This window comes from Podarcis vaucheri, assembly GCF_965113315.1.
Source record: "Podarcis vaucheri genome assembly, chromosome: 15".
In the NCBI taxonomy this organism is placed as follows: domain Eukaryota; kingdom Metazoa; phylum Chordata; class Lepidosauria; order Squamata; family Lacertidae; genus Podarcis; species Podarcis vaucheri.
Genome location: NC_138753.1, coordinates 23,248,035 through 23,270,708, shown reverse-complemented (window position 1 = coordinate 23,270,708; position 22,674 = coordinate 23,248,035). Strand labels below are relative to the sequence as shown.

Below are 22,674 nucleotides of genomic sequence, written 5' to 3'. Positions count from 1 at the left end.
TTTGGCCGACTTACACGGAAGCGATCTAAAGTCTCCTTTCATTCATTTGTCCTTGTCTGTTGGAAGCAGTGCTGTTTTCTGGCACTACTCAATGGTACGTTCCCTGCACCCTCATGGTCCCTTCCAACTCTACGATTCTACTATTCCTTCCCCCATGCCCAGTTCCTAAGAAAAAGGCTGATTAGGTGGAAAGGCAAGTGTCAATGCTTTTATTCCAGACTGTCACTACAGTGGTACCTCGGGTTACATACACTTTAGGTTACAGACTCCACTAACCCAGAAATAGTACCTCGGGTTAAGAACTTTGCTTCAGGATGAGGACAGAAATCGTGCTCTGGCAGCCAGGCGTCAGCAGGAGGCCCCATTAGCTAAAGTGGTGCTTCAGGTTAAGAACAGTTTCAGGTTAAGAACGGACCTCCAGAATGAATTAAGTACTTAACCCGAGGTACCACTGTATTTTCAGGTGGGATTCAGTCACATACTAGCAAATTAAAGTTGTCAAATTAAAGCTGATTCTCTTGTGCAACAAACCTGGCTGCTTCCTCCCAAAATTGGACTTTACATGATAAGGAAAGTGTTGAGAAAATGCACTAGAAAGTAGGGCATAAACAATTTCTTGATACAATGTCATCTAACCTGCCCACAAATGAATCGGAATGAAAACTCAGTAGATAACCAGTGTTGTCTAACCTACCTGCAAACTTTGGACATACAAATTGGGATGAATGGTGAATAAACAGCAACCTTTTCCCACAGTTAAAGATAGTTCAGGAATTGTGTTCGGCTAAGGGCAGGCTCACACATGTATGTATGCCACTTGATTATTCAGCCATTGATAGCTCTCAATTGATTGTGAACTATTTCCACCCTACAACTCTTGATTCACTCAAATGTAACACCATACTATGGTTTGGCATTGTGTGTGCGAACAGAGCCTCATGTTCAGCTGTTTCTTTCTTCCATTGCATGACACAACTTCTTCACTTACTGTTGGGTTCTCAGCAAACCATGGCCTGCCCTTAAACCAGGATACAAAACCTTATTTATTTCCTTGATTGGGATCCTGGTTCGAGGGCAAACTGTACTTTGAATAAACCATAGTTTGCTGTGTTCAGACACAATGGCAAAGATGGAGAAAGAAGCAGGAATGCACAAGCACAAGGCTCTACTCATGCATGTAAGGCCAAACCATAGTTTGGTGTTACAACTGAGCAAATCATCACCCACTGCTATGATCACCAGTTGATGAACATGCATCTGTGAATGAGGCTGGCAGATGAATCCAGATGTGCACTTAATATAATGAAAGTCCCAAGTTTTTCTTTTGCATGTATGAATGGACTGTTGCTCTTTGCCAAGCCTACTAGTGCACACTTTAAGGATTTTCTGGCCATGTTTAGGAGCGCACACAGGCATCACATCACAGATAGGCAGCCATTCTCCAGGAAACAACCCTTTGGGATGCCTGCATGTACTCTGGGGAGAAGCACACAGACAAAATCCACAGGTTTCAGTGTGATAAATGCCTAAAGTCCCTGCCAGTGGATTTTCAGCCTCCCGCAGATCAGTTGACAACATGCAGGGTGTCTTTTTAAATAGGTACTACATGACTGCCCTCTCCTGGTTGCAAGGAACACTCTGTGTCAATCAGCACAAGAGTCTGCAGAGCCCTGTTCTGTTGCAAATGTCTTGAAACCAAACCAAACCAAAGTAAGTTTTAGGATCAGGCCACTATCTGCTTGAAAAGATTATGTTGGTCTTTGTTTCTAAAGAGAAGTATTTATATATTGCCCTCTCCCGAAACACCAGGGTAGTATACAAATGAGTGGCTGCTTAAGGGACATTTTTAGGCAACTGCTCAAGTGTACTGGAATAAAAAGGTATTCAGGAGATTCTTGAAAGCCCATAGTAAGGATGCCTGCCAAATACAGATTTGGAAGAGTGTTTTGCAGGATGGAAATAGCAACACTAAATGCTCAGCTCCTAGTGGAGGCCAGTTGGGCCTCTATAATGCAGCAGACAACAGCACTTCTCCAGATTCCCTCCATGTTTGAGCTGGGATATAGGGCTCTGTGAGTTCTTAAGGCACCCTGGACCTAGTAGTAGTAACAACAACAAAAATAATTCTTGTTTTGTAGCTAGCATTGCTCAATATGAATGGGATCCATTTCTCACATTGCTTTTTCTGACCAGGGAGCATCATTTCTTTTTCTCAATCCAGGTATATCACATCAAACAGCTGAAACGTGGTAGGGGTCTTAATACACACGATTGTCCAAATGTGAAAAAAACAATTTCATTTGATTCTTTTTAAAATGTATCTCTCACTTTCTCTTCAAAAGAAATCAAAGCAGCTAACAATGTGGGTATAATTAAAACAATCTGGACCATCACAACACTAAACAAAATTGGCGCAACAGCAAACAATAAAGCACTGAAGCAAACCTGCATAACCCCATCAAAGCAGTAAGCAAAGAAATGAAATCAATATGAAGACACAATCTCATCAACAGCAACAAGAAGGACATTCAGAAATGGCAGTCAGCCACCACTAAAAGCCTCCCAGAAGAGCCAGATCGTATCTAGGAGGCTGACAGACAAGGGCTGTGTACACACTATTCATTTAAAGCGCACTCTCTTCCTCAAAGAATCCTGGGAACTGTAGCTTATCCCTCCCACAGAGCTACAATTCCCAGTACCCTTAACAAACTCTAATCCCCAGAACTCCCTGAGGGAGTGGAAATGTGCTTTAAATGATGGGAGCCAGCATGCTTTCCTGGGTACAGTGTTCTGTAGGGTTGGTAACATGACCAAAATGGTATCACTTCTCAGACCCACCCACCCCACTTGTTAGCCAGCAGGCCCAGAACAGGACCCAGAACCTCTGGTGTTGAAAAAAGTGCATGTACTTTGGATTCTTGTCTTTGATTTGGGCATTCACTGTGACCACATGTCTACCCTTTTTTGGATGGATCCACTGTGGGCTTTCATGTTACAGCTTTTCATGTTTCATTCATGTTATTGCTTCCTTCTCTTTCTTGCTCATTTCCTGCAGCCCAAGCAGCTCTTCTGGAGCAGCGACTGCACCCGACGCTGCCGCTGTTTCCGCCGCAACCTCATCCAGTGCGACCCACGGCAGTGCAAGTCAGACGAGGAGTGCGCCCTCCGGAATGGAGTCCGTGGCTGCTTCAGCAAGAAGAGTTCCTACTGCATTGCGGCAGGTGGAGGGGTGTTCCGCACGTTTGATGGTGCCTTCCTCCGCTTCCCTGCCAACTGTGCCTTTGTCCTCTCCACAATCTGCCAGAAACTCCCTGATGTCTCCTTCCAGCTCATCATCAATTTTGATAAGTGGTCGTCCCCAAACCTGACAGTCATCTCCCCTGTTTACTTCTATATCAATGAAGAACAGATTCTTATCAGCGATCGTAATACTGTCAAGGTACAGTACTGACTCATTTAGAATGCTAGATCGTAAGAGCCTGCTGGGTGAAACCAGTGGCCCATAGACCCAGCATCCTGATCTCATAGTGGCCAGCCAGATGCCCATGGGATGCCTACAAGCTGGACCTGAGCACAAGAGTGCTCTTCTCCTCTGGTGGTTTCCAGCAACTGGTATTCAGAAGCATTCTGCACCTAACAGTGGAAGCAGAACAAGAGCCATCAGGGGCAATTTAATCCATAGGTAGCTGGTGGTCCCCTAGGAACACTCTAAATCCCAAGACTCCAGTAATGATACACAGCATCCTATTCCAGGTAGTAAGCAAGCCCATGGGGGCAGGGGGTGTTCAGTCAAGAGTTCATGTACAAATGGGGCTCTTGACACATCCAAGTAGATTCCTGGATGCGTAGAGAAGTTACACACCAGCAAGGATCAGATGGTGCTTCAGTAGCAATTTGGAGTTCACGGAGGTTCTAAATAGGCTGCACTTCATTTCAGGTGGCTACCTTAACCCCCACCAATGAAAGACCCTGTATTTATAGGGGCCGTGCTTGATTCAGTAGGCTCTGGCAGTGTTGTGAAGATGGAGGCTCAACTGCAATTTCTGGAGTGGACTGTTTGGGATATGAGAGTGATGACAACAGGCTCCAGGGAAAGTGGGATGGTTTGAGCTGAGACTGAATCCTTGCTCCAATCTGTCACTTTCTTGAAGTCCATGGTCTCACCCTTTAGATACAGAAAATCTGATCCTGGTGTTATGACCTACTTAGGCTAATATTAGGTGCTTGTCTTGACTGTTAACTAGGACCTGAACCTGTAGCCTCTGAAATTGAAAGCCCCTCTAGCACTATCTGAAGAGTTGGCTTTCCTTGCTAACAGAAAATCCCAATCTTTTTTTGTGAAAGAAGAGTTTGGATTTGATATCCCGCCTTTCACTCCCTTTAAGGAGTCTCAAAGCGGCTAACATTCTCCTTTCCCTTCCTCCCCCACAACAAACACTCTGTGAGGTGAGTGGGGCTGAGAGACTTCAAAGAAGTTTGACTGGCCCGAGGTCACCCAGCAGCTGCATGTGGAGGAGCGGAGACGCGAACCCGGTTACCCAGATTACAAGAGTACCGCTCTTAACCACTACACCACACTGGTTGGGAATTTGGAACATTGAATTCTGAAATTCAGATTTATTCATTCCAAAATTCAGCTAAACCAATCAGCTTAATTTGATGTCTTCATTGTGTAAGATGACTGGCATCAAGTTCTCACACGCAATTGGAACATAGGAGTTTAAACCTTCCAAAATGAGTCTTACAATTTTTCATATGATCTTGTCCATTTTTATAAGTTAGCCAGAAAAGAGAGAAAGATGCATCAATGTAGCATGAAATATTGCTTGATTTCTTGATCAGGTGAATGGGACACAGGTGAACGTCCCCTTTGTGACTGGTTTGTCAACCAAAATCTACAGCATAGAGGGCTTCCTGGTCATTGATACCAGCCCAGATATCCAGATCCATTACAATGGCTTCAACGTCATCAAAATCGCCATCAGTGAGCGACTGCAGAATAAAGTATGTGGCCTTTGCGGGAATTTCAACGGGGATCGCACAGATGATTATGTCACCTTGCGAGGGAAGCCGGTGGTGAGCAGTGTGTTCCTGGCCCAGAGTTGGAAGACGAATGGCATGCAGAAGAGGTACATGGAGTGATGCACGGGGGGGCTGGGGAAAGTGCTGTACATTCCAGCCAGGCAAAAGCAATTGAGGGCAGGGCAAGACAAAAGCAATTGAGAAGGATGTGGAGCAGCACCAATGAAAGACATGGCCTGAGGAGAAGAGGTGTGGTTTAGAGATGGGATGGGATTCGGAGGCAGTTGTCAGGGGTTCAGGAGCAGAGGCGAGGGCAAGGGAGGAAACAGAGAGCGAGGGGGAGGAGGCAGAAGAAAGGATGAGTGATGACGACGACCCGAGATCTCCGAGTCTTTCCAGTGAATCAGAAGATTCACAAAAAGGAGCACCAGTGGCCAGGGCAAGGGGGGAGACTAGGGGGACACCCCAGGAAGAAAGAGCCAGAGGGGACTCAGAGGGGAGCAGTTGGAGATCGGGACCAACGTCACCGCCAGAGAGTAGGAAAGAGGAAGAGCGCCAGGGAGCAAGCGCTGGCAGCTCGCAACAGGAGGGAGGGCACGAGTCAGGAGTGGCCACACCTTCATCGGGGAGCGAAGTGACGGTTAGACGGAAAGTGGAAGGTTGGGCGCGCGCGCCAAGTTCAAATGCACAGGAAGGTGGCGCAGTAGGCAGCCCGGAAAGGGAGCCAGGTCCTAAAGCCCGGCGCAAGGAGACAGGAGAGTCAGAGGGGTCAGCGTCAGAAGAATCCCGGAAGGAAGAGACCCAGGGGGGCAGAGGGACCCAGAGGAGAACTGTCAGGCGGAAAAGGTGGAGCAGGGCTAGGATATTAAGTTGGTGCGCAAGGGGCGGAGACTCAGACGGAGCTTCGCCGATCTAAGCATAAGACGTAGGGTTGCACGCAACAGCTCGAGAATGGAGACTGTAACTCGATAAAGACTTTTATTTAACGATCGCTGGCTAGCGTGATCCTCTGTGAGCTAGGATCTGGAAGTAACCCTGACAGTAAGCTCCGTCTCATCAAATTGTGGGCATCCACGGCCTCGCGGAGAGGAGGGAAAGCGGGTGCCTACAAGAGAGCTCACGAACGGCAGACAATATGACGGCCGAACAGCAAATAACGGAACTCAGAGAAGCAGTTTCACGACTGAATGCCGAGGCGCTGGCGTCCAGGAAGAGAGAGGAGGAAGCAGCTGCCGCCTACAGGGATCTCCAGGTCAGGTTGGACGTGCTTACGAAGCAAGGGCAACAGACACCCAAATCAGAGGGGATTGGGTTGGGGAGACGCACAGGCAGTCTGGTCTCGCACTTCGATGGGAATTTGCAACAGTACCCCAACTTTAGAGCAGACGTAATGTGTGCACTGCAACTACTGCACAAAGACTTTAGAGATGAACAAGAGAAAGTGGGGTTCATCATGTCCCATTTGCATGGAGACGCAAAAGCATGGCTGCGCAATTTGTGGAGAGATAAGGATCCTGCGCTCCAAAATGCGGACGCCTTTATTAAAGCGATGGATGGCTGTTTTTTATCAAGCATTGACGTGGATCTTGCCCGAAAGGAGGTGCATGGACTAAGGCAAGGGAGGGCCAGCGTAAGGCAGTATCATGCCCGCTTTTTCGCTTTGGTCAGTGCCCTGGAATGGGACAGAGATTCGGCTCCTGTCAGAGACCTTTTTTGGGAGGGCTTGCACAACTCAGTTAAAGATGAGATTGCGAGGGGGGAGAGACCCCGGACCACGCAGGAGATCGTTCAGAGGGCGCTGGCGGTGGGGGTGCGGCTGGAAGAACGTCCGTGGAGCAGGGACGAAGGGCGCAGCGGGCGCGAACCAGCCAGGGGCTCCTCCTTCCTTCCCAGAGAAGCAGCGCGTGCGCAATCCACGCCTCCAACAGGGGGAGGGGTGGAACCGATGGAGGTTGGGAGTGCAAGGGCTCAGTCAGCAGCCAGAGCCCTAGCACCGGCAGCAGTGAAAGCGAAGCCTCCTAGAGGGAACAGGAAATGTTATATCTGCGAGGATCCAGGGCATATGGCGAAAGAGTGTCCCCGGAGGCTCCACAAGCACACTGCAGCCTCAGCAATGGTGACTGCAGCAACGCAACACGGAGAACCACAGCAGGGAAACGACGATGTCTGGCTGGAGGAAGAGGCACTGGGGCCCAGCCAGACGTGTCAGTGAAGCAGTCCCCAGAGATTTTACCGCCCATGGATCCCCTCCCGCCCAAGCCAGTAGTGAGGCTCACCGCATCGCTCCAGCTACCCAATGGAATCACCATGGACGTGCCAATCACCGTCGACTCGGGAAGCAATGCAGACTTCATAGGGCAGGACTTCGTCGACCGGCACGCTATACAGTTGCTGCCTGCCACGCTGCCCCTGCAGGTTGTCACGGTGGATGGCAGGGAGCTGTTAGGGGGGCAAGTGGTGAAGCAGACGCCACCTATGGTGCTGCGGCTTGGAAATCACAGGGAAATCATCAGCTTCAACGTCACTCAACTCTCAGACACGCCTATTGTATTGGGCATGAGTTGGCTGGACAAGCACAGCCCGACGCTGGCTTGGTACCAGAGGCAGCTGACCTTCGGCTCTTCCTTTTGTGCTGAACACTGCATCATGCCCCAGCAGGAAGGGGAGCAAGAGGAGTCACAGCTGCTGCTAGGCACGCTGCAAGCGATTCCCCACAAGTACGCAGAATTTTTGGAGGTTGTCTGCGAGAAGGAGGCAGACAAGCTACCCCCCCACAGACCATATGACTGCAAAATTGACCTGCTGCCGGGGGCGGCGCTGCCCAAAGGGAAGCTGTATTCCATGTCTGAAGACGAACTGCAGGAACTCAAAGAGTTCATAGATCATAATTTGAAGCGCGGTTTCATCCGAGAGTCCCAGGCAGCGGGGGGCAGTCCTGTATTCTTTGTGAAGAAGCGAGACACGCCCCAAAAAAGACTCGTAGTGGACTACCGCATTTTGAACAGTGTCACCAAGCCATCGGACTTCCCCATGCCCCGAATCGACGACCTCCTCGCAAAAGTACGCAAGGGCAGCGTGTTCACCAAGTTGGACCTGCGAGGGGCGTACAACCTCATTCGCATGCGGGAAGGAGATGAGTGGAAGACAGCCATGTTCACGCCCCTGGGCACCTACGAATATAGAGTTATGCCTTTTGGATTGCAAAATGGCTCCCACGTTTTTCAAGCTTTCATGCATCACGTGTTGGCGGGGCTCCTCTACAAGACGTGCGTCTGTTTCTTGGATGACATCCTGATCTTTTCGGAATCGCAGCAGGAGCATGACAGACACGTCAGGGAAGTGCTGAGCAGGCTACAGCAACATAGGCTTTACGCCAAGCTGGAGAAGTGCCAGTTCGACGTGACGGAGGTGGATTTCCTGGGCTACAAGTTGTCTGACAAGGGGCTCGCCATGGACAGCGCCAAGGTTCGAGCGGTGTTGGATTGGAAAAGCCCACGCAACCGGAAGGAGGTCCAACGGTTTGTCGGCTTCGCGAACTTCTATCGCAAGTTCATCAAAGGCTTCGCTATGCAGACAGCGGCCATCACGGACACGCTCAGTTCCAAGAAAAAGAAGTTCATCTGGACAGCGCAGGCGGAGCAGTCCTTTCAGGCACTCAAGCGTCTTTTCGCGTCGGAGGAACAGCTGCTTCATGTCGACCCCAGCAGGCCGATGAGAGTTGAAACAGACGCCTCGGACAGGGCCGTCGGAGCAGTCCTGCTGCAGAAGGACCCGCAGGGGGTTTGGAGGCCCGGAGCGTTTTACTCCAGGAAGCTCAGCAAGTCCGAACAGAACTACACCATCTGGGACAGGGAGTTGCTGGCCATTCATGCAGCGTTCAAAGCATGGAGGCACTTCCTGATTGGAGCCAAGCACACGGTGCAGGTCTGCACGGACCACAAGAATCTGGAGCACTGGCGCACGGCACAGTTCCTGAACCAGAGGCAGATACGTTGGGCTGAGTTCTTAGCGAACTTCGACTTCCGAATAGAGTATGTCCCGGGGGACACCAACATCATGGCGGGCGCGCTCTCCCGTAAGCCACAGTATCTGGAGGACGCCACGCCAGCGGCCGCCATGCACATCTTCGCACCAACAGTGTGGGCGTGCGCTGCGGCGACAGTGGACCTGGAGGCGGTGCGACGAGCGTTGCAGAATGACTCCTTCGCGCAAGCAAAGATGGCAGAGATGCAAAGGGGCACGGCAGCGACCGACGGGTTCCAGCTGAGAGATGGATTGCTCATCCGCAAAGGGGCCATCTACGTGCCGGGAGACGAACTTCGCGCCAAGGTACTGCATCAGCTGCACGACGCGCCCACTGCCGGGCACTTTGGCAAGGAGAAGACGGTGGAATTAGTCGCCAGGGATTTCTGGTGGCCCGGAATGAGAGGGGAGGTCGCGGACTACGTGGCGAGGTGCGACACCTGCCAGAGGGCCAAACCAGTGCACAGACCGCCGGCCGGACTGTTGGAACCGCTGCAAACTCCGGTCGAGCCATGGGAGAGAGTCGCCCTGGACTTCGTCACGGATCTGCCCAGCTCGAGGGGCAAGACGGCCGTGCTGGTGGTGGTGGACTTGTTCTCCAAGATGGCACATTTCATCCCGTGTGCGAAGGTGGCCACGGCGGAACAAACCGCCAAACTGTTCATAGACCACGTGTTCAAGGTTCACGGTCTGCCACGGTCTATTCTGTCCGACCGCGGGCGGCAGTTCATCTCGAATTTCTGGCAGAAGCTGATGGGCTTCCTAAACGTCAAGATCAACCTGGCGTCGGCGAGACACCCGCAGACCAACGGGCAAGCGGAGCGGGTCAATGCCATCATGCAGCAGTACCTGAGATGCTATGCGAACCAACAGCCTGCGACGTGGGTGGATTACCTGCCGCTCGCCGAGTTCGCCTACAACAACACGAAGCACGTGTCCACGGGGGTCACGCCGTTCTTCGCCAACAACGGGAGGCACCCCAGAACCTTCCCGGGACTGGAAAGACTGGTGGAGGGGGAGCCGCAGACAGCAGATGCGTTCGCGTCGGAGTTGCAGGAGGTCCACGATCAGCTGCGGCGGCACCTGGAGTTGGCCAAACACGCATACAAGGTGCAGGCAGACAAACACAGAAGGGTTGGCGAAGAGATCCATGTGGGAGATTGGGTCTGGTTAGCAGCCTACGCAGTGCCGGCCAGGTCGTTGGCCAAGAAGAAACTAGGGCATAAGCAACTGGGGCCCTACCAAGTCGAAGAGCAGGTCAACCCGGTGGCCTTCAGGCTGGCGCTTCCGGAGGGTTCCAGAATGCATCCGGTGTTCCACAGATCGGTGCTCACTCCCTACAAGGCACCGCACAGGTTTCAGGAACCCGGAACGGTGCCGAGTCCGCTCCGAGAGGGAACCAGGCAACGGGGAGTGGCACAGGAGGTGCGCCTCAACGAAGTCACGGAGATTTTGGACTCCAGATGGGGGGAAGAGGGGGTAGAATACCTTCTCACTAAGGAGGGCACCCCGGCCGGTGCCAACAGCTGGGTGCCGGGCTACGCTTTAGATGAACCTCTGCTCAAGGAAGAGTTTCATGCCCTCTTCCCCCATAGGCCAATGCCAGCGGACTTTTTCGACGACTGGCTTTTCACGCCCACGCTTTCAGCCAGCACGTTCCGGGGGTTCGACTCGGATGAGGAACCGACACGAGACGCCCGTTCCCCGGAGGGGTCGCCCTCGGGATCTGCTTCAGAACCCTCGTATTGGTGGGATGATCGACCAGAGGAGCAGTGGCGCAGGAAGTGGCTGGAGGGTCCAGGACGAGCAACGCCTCCAGAAGGAAGCGAGGGAGAGACGGACATGGACGTTTTCGGGGACGACCAGGGTCTCGAGCACGGCGGCACAGAGATGGAAGCAGAGGTGACCGTCGTCGACGAGAGCAGGGAGGAAGAACCGGAAGACTTCGGATGGAGGCCCGCCACGGGAAGCGAACTGTACCCGACATTCGTCCCCTTGACACTGCAGCACCCAGTTCCCGCACCGGAAGGAGGGGAGGGGGGAAGAGGGGGCTTCGAGGGGGGGGATGGATGTCAGGGGTTCAGGAGCAGAGGCGAGGGCAAGGGAGGAAACAGAGAGCGAGGGGGAGGAGGCAGAAGAAAGGATGAGTGATGACGACGACCCGAGATCTCCGAGTCTTTCCAGTGAATCAGAAGATTCACAAAAAGGAGCACCAGTGGCCAGGGCAAGGGGGGAGACTAGGGGGACACCCCAGGAAGAAAGAGCCAGAGGGGACTCAGAGGGGAGCAGTTGGAGATCGGGACCAACGTCACCGCCAGAGAGTAGGAAAGAGGAAGAGCGCCAGGGAGCAAGCGCTGGCAGCTCGCAACAGGAGGGAGGGCACGAGTCAGGAGTGGCCACACCTTCATCGGGGAGCGAAGTGACGGTTAGACGGAAAGTGGAAGGTTGGGCGCGCGCGCCAAGTTCAAATGCACAGGAAGGTGGCGCAGTAGGCAGCCCGGAAAGGGAGCCAGGTCCTAAAGCCCGGCGCAAGGAGACAGGAGAGTCAGGGGGGTCAGCGTCAGAAGAATCCCGGAAGGAAGAGACCCAGGGGGCAGAGGGACCCAGAGGAGAACTGTCAGGCGGAAAAGGTGGAGCAGGGCTAGGATATTAAGTTGGTGCGCAAGGGGCGGAGACTCAGACGGAGCTTCGCCGATCTAAGCATAAGACGTAGGGTTGCACGCAGCAGCTCGAGAATGGAGACTGTAACTCAATAAAGACTTTTATTTAACGATCGCTGGCTAGCGTGATCCTCTGTGAGCTAGGATCTGGAAGTAACCCTGACAGTAAGCTCCGTCTCATCAAATTGTGGGCATCCACGGCCTCGCGGAGAGGAGGGAAAGCGGGTGCCTACAAGAGAGCTCACGAACGGCAGACAATATGACGGCCGAACAGCAAATAACGGAACTCAGAGAAGCAGTTTCACGACTGAATGCCGAGGCGCTGGCGTCCAGGAAGAGAGAGGAGGAAGCAGCTGCCGCCTACAGGGATCTCCAGGTCAGGTTGGACGTGCTTACGAAGCAAGGGCAACAGACACCCAAATCAGAGGGGATTGGGTTGGGGAGACGCACAGGCAGTCTGGTCTCGCACTTCGATGGGAATTTGCAACAGTACCCCAACTTTAGAGCAGACGTAATGTGTGCACTGCAACTACTGCACAAAGACTTTAGAGATGAACAAGAGAAAGTGGGGTTCATCATGTCCCATTTGCATGGAGACGCAAAAGCATGGCTGCGCAATTTGTGGAGAGATAAGGATCCTGCGCTCCAAAATGCGGACGCCTTTATTAAAGCGATGGATGGCTGTTTTTTATCAAGCATTGACGTGGATCTTGCCCGAAAGGAGGTGCATGGACTAAGGCAAGGGAGGGCCAGCGTAAGGCAGTATCATGCCCGCTTTTTCGCTTTGGTCAGTGCCCTGGAATGGGACAGAGATTCGGCTCCTGTCAGAGACCTTTTTTGGGAGGGCTTGCACAACTCAGTTAAAGATGAGATTGCGAGGGGGGAGAGACCCCGGACCACGCAGGAGATCGTTCAGAGGGCGCTGGCGGTGGGGGTGCGGCTGGAAGAACGTCCGTGGAGCAGGGACGAAGGGCGCAGCGGGCGCGAACCAGCCAGGGGCTCCTCCTTCCTTCCCAGAGAAGCAGCGCGTGCGCAATCCACGCCTCCAACAGGGGGAGGGGTGGAACCGATGGAGGTTGGGAGTGCAAGGGCTCAGTCAGCAGCCAGAGCCCTAGCACCGGCAGCAGTGAAAGCGAAGCCTCCTAGAGGGAACAGGAAATGTTATATCTGCGAGGATCCAGGGCATATGGCGAAAGAGTGTCCCCGGAGGCTCCACAAGCACACTGCAGCCTCAGCAATGGTGACTGCAGCAACGCAACACGGAGAACCACAGCAGGGAAACGACGATGTCTGGCTGGAGGAAGAGGCACTGGGGCCCAGCCAGACGTGTCAGTGAAGCAGTCCCCAGAGATTTTACCGCCCATGGATCCCCTCCCGCCCAAGCCAGTAGTGAGGCTCACCGCATCGCTCCAGCTACCCAATGGAATCACCATGGACGTGCCAATCACCGTCGACTCGGGAAGCAATGCAGACTTCATAGGGCAGGACTTCGTCAACCGGCACGCTATACAGTTGCTGCCTGCCACGCTGCCCCTGCAGGTTGTCACGGTGGATGGCAGGGAGCTGTTAGGGGGGCAAGTGGTGAAGCAGACGCCACCTATGGTGCTGCGGCTTGGAAATCACAGGGAAATCATCAGCTTCAACGTCACTCAACTCTCAGACACGCCTATTGTATTGGGCATGAGTTGGCTGGACAAGCACAGCCCGACGCTGGCTTGGTACCAGAGGCAGCTGACCTTCGGCTCTTCCTTTTGTGCTGAACACTGCATCATGCCCCAGCAGGAAGGGGAGCAAGAGGAGTCACAGCTGCTGCTAGGCACGCTGCAAGCGATTCCCCACAAGTACGCAGAATTTTTGGAGGTTGTCTGCGAGAAGGAGGCAGACAAGCTACCCCCCCACAGACCATATGACTGCAAAATTGACCTGCTGCCGGGGGCGGCGCTGCCCAAAGGGAAGCTGTATTCCATGTCTGAAGACGAACTGCAGGAACTCAAAGAGTTCATAGATCATAATTTGAAGCGCGGTTTCATCCGAGAGTCCCAGGCAGCGGGGGGCAGTCCTGTATTCTTTGTGAAGAAGCGAGACACGCCCCAAAAAAGACTCGTAGTGGACTACCGCATTTTGAACAGTGTCACCAAGCCATCGGACTTCCCCATGCCCCGAATCGACGACCTCCTCGCAAAAGTACGCAAGGGCAGCGTGTTCACCAAGTTGGACCTGCGAGGGGCGTACAACCTCATTCGCATGCGGGAAGGAGATGAGTGGAAGACAGCCATGTTCACGCCCCTGGGCACCTACGAATATAGAGTTATGCCTTTTGGATTGCAAAATGGCTCCCACGTTTTTCAAGCTTTCATGCATCACGTGTTGGCGGGGCTCCTCTACAAGACGTGCGTCTGTTTCTTGGATGACATCCTGATCTTTTCGGAATCGCAGCAGGAGCATGACAGACACGTCAGGGAAGTGCTGAGCAGGCTACAGCAACATAGGCTTTACGCCAAGCTGGAGAAGTGCCAGTTCGACGTGACGGAGGTGGATTTCCTGGGCTACAAGTTGTCTGACAAGGGGCTCGCCATGGACAGCGCCAAGGTTCGAGCGGTGTTGGATTGGAAAAGCCCACGCAACCGGAAGGAGGTCCAACGGTTTGTCGGCTTCGCGAACTTCTATCGCAAGTTCATCAAAGGCTTCGCTATGCAGACAGCGGCCATCACGGACACGCTCAGTTCCAAGAAAAAGAAGTTCATCTGGACAGCGCAGGCGGAGCAGTCCTTTCAGGCACTCAAGCGTCTTTTCGCGTCGGAGGAACAGCTGCTTCATGTCGACCCCAGCAGGCCGATGAGAGTTGAAACAGACGCCTCGGACAGGGCCGTCGGAGCAGTCCTGCTGCAGAAGGACCCGCAGGGGGTTTGGAGGCCCGGAGCGTTTTACTCCAGGAAGCTCAGCAAGTCCGAACAGAACTACACCATCTGGGACAGGGAGTTGCTGGCCATTCATGCAGCGTTCAAAGCATGGAGGCACTTCCTGATTGGAGCCAAGCACACGGTGCAGGTCTGCACGGACCACAAGAATCTGGAGCACTGGCGCACGGCACAGTTCCTGAACCAGAGGCAGATACGTTGGGCTGAGTTCTTAGCGAACTTCGACTTCCGAATAGAGTATGTCCCGGGGGACACCAACATCATGGCGGGCGCGCTCTCCCGTAAGCCACAGTATCTGGAGGACGCCACGCCAGCGGCCGCCATGCACATCTTCGCACCAACAGTGTGGGCGTGCGCTGCGGCGACAGTGGACCTGGAGGCGGTGCGACGAGCGTTGCAGAATGACTCCTTCGCGCAAGCAAAGATGGCAGAGATGCAAAGGGGCACGGCAGCGACCGACGGGTTCCAGCTGAGAGATGGATTGCTCATCCGCAAAGGGGCCATCTACGTGCCGGGAGACGAACTTCGCGCCAAGGTACTGCATCAGCTGCACGACGCGCCCACTGCCGGGCACTTTGGCAAGGAGAAGACGGTGGAATTAGTCGCCAGGGATTTCTGGTGGCCCGGAATGAGAGGGGAGGTCGCGGACTACGTGGCGAGGTGCGACACCTGCCAGAGGGCCAAACCAGTGCACAGACCGCCGGCCGGACTGTTGGAACCGCTGCAAACTCCGGTCGAGCCATGGGAGAGAGTCGCCCTGGACTTCGTCACGGATCTGCCCAGCTCGAGGGGCAAGACGGCCGTGCTGGTGGTGGTGGACTTGTTCTCCAAGATGGCACATTTCATCCCGTGTGCGAAGGTGGCCACGGCGGAACAAACCGCCAAACTGTTCATAGACCACGTGTTCAAGGTTCACGGTCTGCCACGGTCTATTCTGTCCGACCGCGGGCGGCAGTTCATCTCGAATTTCTGGCAGAAGCTGATGGGCTTCCTAAACGTCAAGATCAACCTGGCGTCGGCGAGACACCCGCAGACCAACGGGCAAGCGGAGCGGGTCAATGCCATCATGCAGCAGTACCTGAGATGCTATGCGAACCAACAGCCTGCGACGTGGGTGGATTACCTGCCGCTCGCCGAGTTCGCCTACAACAACACGAAGCACGTGTCCACGGGGGTCACGCCGTTCTTCGCCAACAACGGGAGGCACCCCAGAACCTTCCCGGGACTGGAAAGACTGGTGGAGGGGGAGCCGCAGACAGCAGATGCGTTCGCGTCGGAGTTGCAGGAGGTCCACGATCAGCTGCGGCGGCACCTGGAGTTGGCCAAACACGCATACAAGGTGCAGGCAGACAAACACAGAAGGGTTGGCGAAGAGATCCATGTGGGAGACTGGGTCTGGTTAGCAGCCCACGCAGTGCCGGCCAGGTCGTTGGCCAAGAAGAAACTAGGGCATAAGCAACTGGGGCCCTACCAAGTCGAAGAGCAGGTCAACCCGGTGGCCTTCAGGCTGGCGCTTCCGGAGGGTTCCAGAATGCATCCGGTGTTCCACAGATCGGTGCTCACTCCCTACAAGGCACCGCACAGGTTTCAGGAACCCGGAACGGCGCCGAGTCCGCTCCGAGAGGGAACCAGGCAACGGGGAGTGGCACAGGAGGTGCGCCTCAACGAAGTCACGGAGATTTTGGACTCCAGATGGGGGGAAGAGGGGGTAGAATACCTTCTCGCTAAGGAGGGCACCCCGGCCGGTGCCAACAGCTGGGTGCCGGGCTACGCTTTAGATGAACCTCTGCTCAAGGAAGAGTTTCATGCCCTCTTCCCCCATAGGCCAATGCCAGCGGACTTTTTCGACGACTGGCTTTTCACGCCCACGCTTTCAGCCAGCACGTTCCGGGGGTTCGACTCGGATGAGGAACCGACACGAGACGCCCGTTCCCCGGAGGGGTCGCCCTCGGGATCTGCTTCAGAACCCTCGTATTGGTGGGATGATCGACCAGAGGAGCAGTGGCGCAGGAAGTGGCTGGAGGGTCCAGGACGAGCAACGCCTCCAGAAGGAAGCGAGGGAGAGACGGACATGGACGTTTTCGGGGACGACCAGGGTCTCGAGCACGGCGGCACAGAGATGGAAGCAGAGGTGACCGTCGTCGACGAGAGCAGGGAGGAAGAACCGGAAGACTTCGGATGGAGGCCCGCCACGGGAAGCGAACTGTACCCGACATTCGTCCCCTTGACACTGCAGCACCCAGTTCCCGCACCGGAAGGAGGGGAGGGGGGAAGAGGGGGCTTCGAGGGGGGGGATGGATGTCAGGGGTTCAGGAGCAGAGGCGAGGGCAAGGGAGGAAACAGAGAGCGAGGGGGAGGAGGCAGAAGAAAGGATGAGTGATGACGACGACCCGAGATCTCCGAGTCTTTCCAGTGAATCAGAAGATTCACAAAAAGGAGCACCAGTGGCCAGGGCAAGGGGGGAGACTAGGGGGACACCCCAGGAAGAAAGAGCCAGAGGGGACTCAGAGGGGAGCAGTTGGAGATCGGGACCAACGTCACCGCCAGAGAGTAGGAAAGAGGAAGAGCGCCAGGGAGCAAGCGCTGGCAGCTCGCAACAGGAGGGAGGGCACGAGTCAGGAGTGGCCACACCTTCATCGGGGAGCGAAGTGACGGTTAGACGGAAAGTGGAAGGTTGGGCGCGCGCGCCAAGTTCAAATGCACAGGAAGGTGGCGCAGTAGGCAGCCCGGAAAGGGAGCCAGGTCCTAAAGCCCGGCGCAAGGAGACAGGAGAGTCAGGGGGGTCAGCGTCAGAAGAATCCCGGAAGGAAGAGACCCAGGGGGGCAGAGGGACCCAGAGGAGAACTGTCAGGCGGAAAAGGTGGAGCAGGGCTAGGATATTAAGTTGGTGCGCAAGGGGCGGAGACTCAGACGGAGCTTCGCCGATCTACGCATAAGACGTAGGGTTGCACGCAGCAGCTCGAGAATGGAGACTGTAACTCAATAAAGACTTTTATTTAACGATCGCTGGCTAGCGTGATCCTCTGTGAGCTAGGATCTGGAAGTAACCCTGACAGCAGTGTTTTACAGTGGCTCTGTTCCTTCCTGGAGAGGTGAACCCAGAAGGTGGTGCTGGGGGACTCCTGTTGGCCTGCGGGGTCCCTCAGGGTTCTGATCTGTCCCCCATGCTATTTAACAAAAACCACTAGGAGAGGTTGTTGGGGTTCAGTGCCACCAGTATGCTGATGACACTCAGGACTCAGCTATACAGCTACAAATAAAACATTTTAAGTGTGTTGTAAAGTGCAATATACAAATGTGACACTAGATGGCAAAAGTGAGCTATGGCAAAGTCAATGTATTTTTTAAAAAAACTTTTTTTAAAAAGCATTTTCACAACGTTTTTTCTATGTGTGTAGTTTCCACCTCAGTTCTATTTCTCCTTTCCACCTAGAGCCAAGGAAGCTGTCTTGGTTCTAAACCAGCGTCTGTCATCAGTAATGGACTGGATGAGGGTGAACAAATTGAAGTTTAATCCAGGCAAGATAGAGGTGCTCTTGGTCAGTCGGAAGACAGAACAGGGAATAGGGATTCAGCCTGTGCTGGATGGGGTAACACTTCCCCTGAAGACACAGGTTCACAGTTTAGGCATGGTCCTGGACTCAGCCCTGAACATGAATGGCCAGTGAAATGCATTTGCACAGTGAAAGCTAGTGCACCAGCTGCACCCATTCCTTGAGATGTCTGATTTGGCCACAGTGGCACATCCCATGTGGATTGCTGTAACACACACTACGTGCTCAAAAACCTCAACTACCTCAAAGAGCTGCAGCCAGATTTTTGACCGGAGCTGATCACAGGGAGCGTAGACTCCCTTGCTAGAGGAACTGCACAGGCTACTGGTGGTCTGTTTCCAGGCACAACTCAAAGCACTAGTTATCACCTATAAATCCCTACATGGCTTAGGTTCGAGCTGTCTGAAAGACTATTCCCTCATACAACCCTGCTCAGGTTTTGAGATCTTCAGGGGATTCCCTTCTCTTGGTCTCACCATCCTCAAGGGTGTGCTTGGTGGAGATGGAGGATAGGGCCTTCTTAGTAGCTGCTCCCAGATTTTGGAGCACCTTCCCTAGAGAAGCTAGACTGGCTCCCTCCTTGCTGACTGGCTCCCTCCTTGCCAGCAGGCAAAGACATTACTGTTCTGACAGGCTTTGGGGAATCGACTGCTTTTAATTAAAGGGCTTGTGCTCATTGTAATTATTGCTGTGTTTTAAACAGATTTTAGATATGTATATAGTTGAGATACTATCAGTGTTTGTTTTTTAATTATAGTTTTTTCCTATGTTTTTAGCGATTCTTGATTTTATTTGTAAGCTGTCTTGAGTCCCATCAGGGAAAAAGACAGGATAACTACTACTACTACTACTACTACTACTACTACTACCACTACTACAATAAAAGATTCCTGGCAGGCTGCATTCAGTCCCCTGGGGCCCTGAGGTCCCCACTCTCGCTCTAGGTGAAGGAAAGGACAAATACTCATTTCCTGAGCCTGCTGCAAAAGCTGGGATAAGAGTTTGGAGACTGCAGAATCCCAATTTGCACTTGTCTCTTTATATATTCTATAAAAAACACGTAGACTTTTAGCTATTTCTGGTTGCAGTGAAAATCTTAAAAGGCCTGGACAATGTCTATTTAATGAAAGATAAGACAGGGTGGGCTTTGGTTCTTTCAGGGGCCAGGAGATGCAGCTTCTGCCTGCAACACGCATTCATGTGCCAGAGCTGGGTCATAAGCAAGTGGGAGCTAGGAATCATGCCAGGAGTCAGAGGTGAGGAGGCCAAGTCAGGGAACAAGCCTCAGCCAGCAGAAACTATTATTGCTCAAGCGAAGTCCAAGCCCATGTAGGAAGCCTTTTTATAGTCCCTCCTGTTGAGAAAAGCCAATGGCCACTCCCTTGCATGAAGACTACTCACTGCCTAGAAATATGTTCCATACTAGTACCTCACTGCACACAGACATGGTTTCCTGATACAGCTTCCACCACTGTGCTCTTCCCCATGCTTCTTGTACACCTTTCCACATCTTCAGTATTCTGCAGTCTTTTGTGGTTTTTGTGATTCCAGCTGCAATGAGCTTCAATACGCTCAGTACGCTGCCACCTGTGACAACGTGCAGATCCAGGTCCTGCAGAGCGACAGCTACTGCCTCAAGCTTACTGATATGAAAGGCTTCTTTCAGCCTTGTTACGGGCTGCTGGACCCAATGCCCTTCTATGAATCCTGCTTTCTCGACGGCTGCTACAACCAGAAGAAGTACCAGCTCTGTGGCTCTCTGGCAGCCTATGGGGAGGCCTGCCGCTCCTTTGGAATTCTCAGCACAGAATGGATTGAGAAGGAAAATTGCTGTAAGCGAGCTAGGATTAGTTCCATTTTCCTACTGAGAAATTCTCAAACTTTGTCACAGTGGGCTTCCCTAAGTCAATAAAACAGCCATTCAAGGGCACATTTGGCATGTTAGATCCTGCTGTTGACCAGCTACGTTATTGCAGATTTATTGGGAGCACAATAAAGGGCTATCTAGGCAACACTTTCAGCATGTAACAGCCTTGGGGGCTCACTTTTTATTTCAGGGAAACAAGAGGCATTGTAAAAAAAAATAAATTAAAAAATCCCAAACTCATTAGTTCTTAGACTCTGAAATATATGAATTGTAGCCAAATACTTGGAGTGGAACCACTGAAGTTAATAGCATGGCCTACATAGTTTCATTGATTTCAATGGGACTGCTCTGAGTAGAAGTTAGTTGGATGCAGCCCTGCATTACAGCCAGTTGATTCACTGTGTTCCTTGCCACCCAAGCTTAGAGATCCCCTCTGGATAGTATTCTTTGCAATGGTGAATATAAAGACCTACATAATTCCCTTGATTATGACAAATGATTGATTACACCTTAGATTAATTCACATCTCCCCAACAAAGGCTGGTTAACATAGGAAAAAATGCCTAGGTCTTCTCTTGTGTTAGCACTTTGTGTGTAAGTGATAAACAGCAGCTCATGCAACTGGTCTTAAAATAAATTGGTTGTCCTTCTTTGTTTCCCCCTCCTTTTTCCTTTTTAGCAGGAGTGGTTGAAGATCCCTGTGTGGGGGCAGATTGTCCCAACAGAACTTGTGAAGTGGAGAATGGAGGAGAGCTGTGTGGCTGCATAGAACCACCACCCTATGGAAATAGTGAGTTACCAGTGGCCGGGTTGAAGCTGCCAAGGGGTGACTGAGAAAGCATCTCTAACACATCCCTGTTACAGAGGGAGCATAAATGCATTCATAGGTGATCCAAACAGCAAGCATTCTCTACTTACTGTAGGCTTGCCTAAAACCTGCAGCCCCCAACTCCATGTGTTTTCATAGATTCCCCACTTATGCAGGTAGTATGCCTGTATCATGGATACTATCCAGGTGATGTGAAATATCGTTCATTCATTCATTCATTCATTCATTCATTCCCCGCCCATCTGGCTGGGTTTCCCCAGCCACTCTGGGGCATTAAAACTTTACTAGACAGTCACAACCAGCATTGAGTCTCTGGCATGATCTTCTGCATGTATTACTGTGTCCTTCACATATATGATCCAGGCACAGTGAATTAACAGTGCATTGTCCCTTTAAGAACAGTCCAGGCTTCTCTCTCCCTCCCATCCCTTAGTTTAGGATGTGGGTAGCCAATGCAGTGCTCTCTAGATGTTGTTGATTTACAGCTCCCATCATCCCTCCCCATCAGCCATGGTGGCTGGGCTGAAGAGACCTTAGCATTCGGTAGGCATCATATTGGCTACCCCAAGTTTAGAAGAAAGTTTGCTACCGTCCAGCGAGTAACTTGTGATGTCAGTCTTGGTGCTCGTAATTTCAAGGTTTGTTGAGGATGTAGATCTGGTTTTCATGTTGGCTGAGTGTTGTATGCAATGCAGCGTTAAGTTAAAGTCACCTAGCAGTCTATATGTTGCACTGCCAGAAAACTGTTGCGCAAAGAAAAACAAAGTACATTTTCCAAAGATGGTTAAGAAACAGATTGCACAAAAAATCAGCTATTGGTCAACAAGGGTTGGCTGTTTCACAAACAGCTTCCACAATTGTAGGCACTGCATTGGATTCCTCTGTTGCTCAACTTTTAAATTCTTGCACTAGTGGATGGAGAACATTCGATGCAGCCTTGAGGTTTTTCTCCTCGCAAATAATATCAAAAATGTGTAGTCTTAAGGAATCTTGGTTTTTTCTCTTATATCTTCCATCTTTTCCACCCCTAGTTTAGGAAGTATCAGACATCACTTTTGTAGGTGTGATGACGCTAAATTTTTGTTTCTGGAATACTGTCCCTGCTCTTAGATACAAAGATGTTACAGAATGATCGTAGGACGGGGCAAGATGGCCCTTGAGTGGCTGCTGAGCTTTTTATGGACTCTTTGCACCAGGGGAGCGGGTGGGTGTCTCTCGCTTGCGGCCACGATCCTCATCCGCAAACGTTGCTCCTGAACTGTTCACTTTAGAGAGGCTGCTTGGGATCGGGGCAGCCCTGTCTTCTGTCAGTGCCATTTGTGGGGTGCCTGGCACCTGCTGCCCCCACCTTGATTCTTTCTGGCCTAGAATGTGGTTCACCAAGCAGAAGAATTAAAAGATACCTTTGGAAACACTGGACTCTGTGAAATGCAAGGTTGAATTCTGATCCCCCAAAAAGGAGCTGAAGGCACAGGAAAGGTGGTGACAAAATGTGGGGAGAACCTCAGGCCCAGGGGGCTAAATACAGCCCCCTCCCCCCAAACTCCTTACAGACCCTGCTTTGCCCCCTCCTCTGGTATTTTGCCTGGCTGGAATATGCCTTTGAACTCTTTCCTCCCCCAAATAAATTATTTTATTTTGGGGGGAAAAAGAATGATCATAGGACTAAGATGACAGAAATTAATAATTTGAATGGAATTTGTTAGGACAGGGTGGAAGTTTCATACTGTCACAGAAACTTTGAATTGCTCTTCAGCTAAGATACATTTTGTTCTACTTCAAACAATTGTAATTTGTGCAA

The 22,674-nt window shown here is 52.2% G+C and overlaps 2 protein-coding genes across 2 annotated transcripts in view; one reads left to right on the top strand and one right to left on the bottom strand.

Annotated features, from left to right (window-relative positions):
* The window catches only part of LOC309519842 (uncharacterized protein), a 55,709-nt gene that overhangs the window by 3,155 nt on the left and 29,880 nt on the right, over positions 1–22,674 (bottom strand). The window lies entirely within an intron of this gene.
* LOC309519795 (alpha-tectorin-like) overlaps positions 1–22,674 on the top strand; it is a 93,235-nt gene that overhangs the window by 61,202 nt on the left and 9,359 nt on the right. The window contains exons 13-16 of the mRNA XM_082200927.1: positions 3,056–3,439; positions 4,843–5,129; positions 19,729–20,009; positions 20,724–20,834. Of these exons, the coding sequence (XP_082057053.1) occupies positions 3,056–3,439; positions 4,843–5,129; positions 19,729–20,009; positions 20,724–20,834 (1,063 nt within the window). The remainder of the gene's footprint in view (positions 1–3,055; positions 3,440–4,842; positions 5,130–19,728; positions 20,010–20,723; positions 20,835–22,674) is intronic.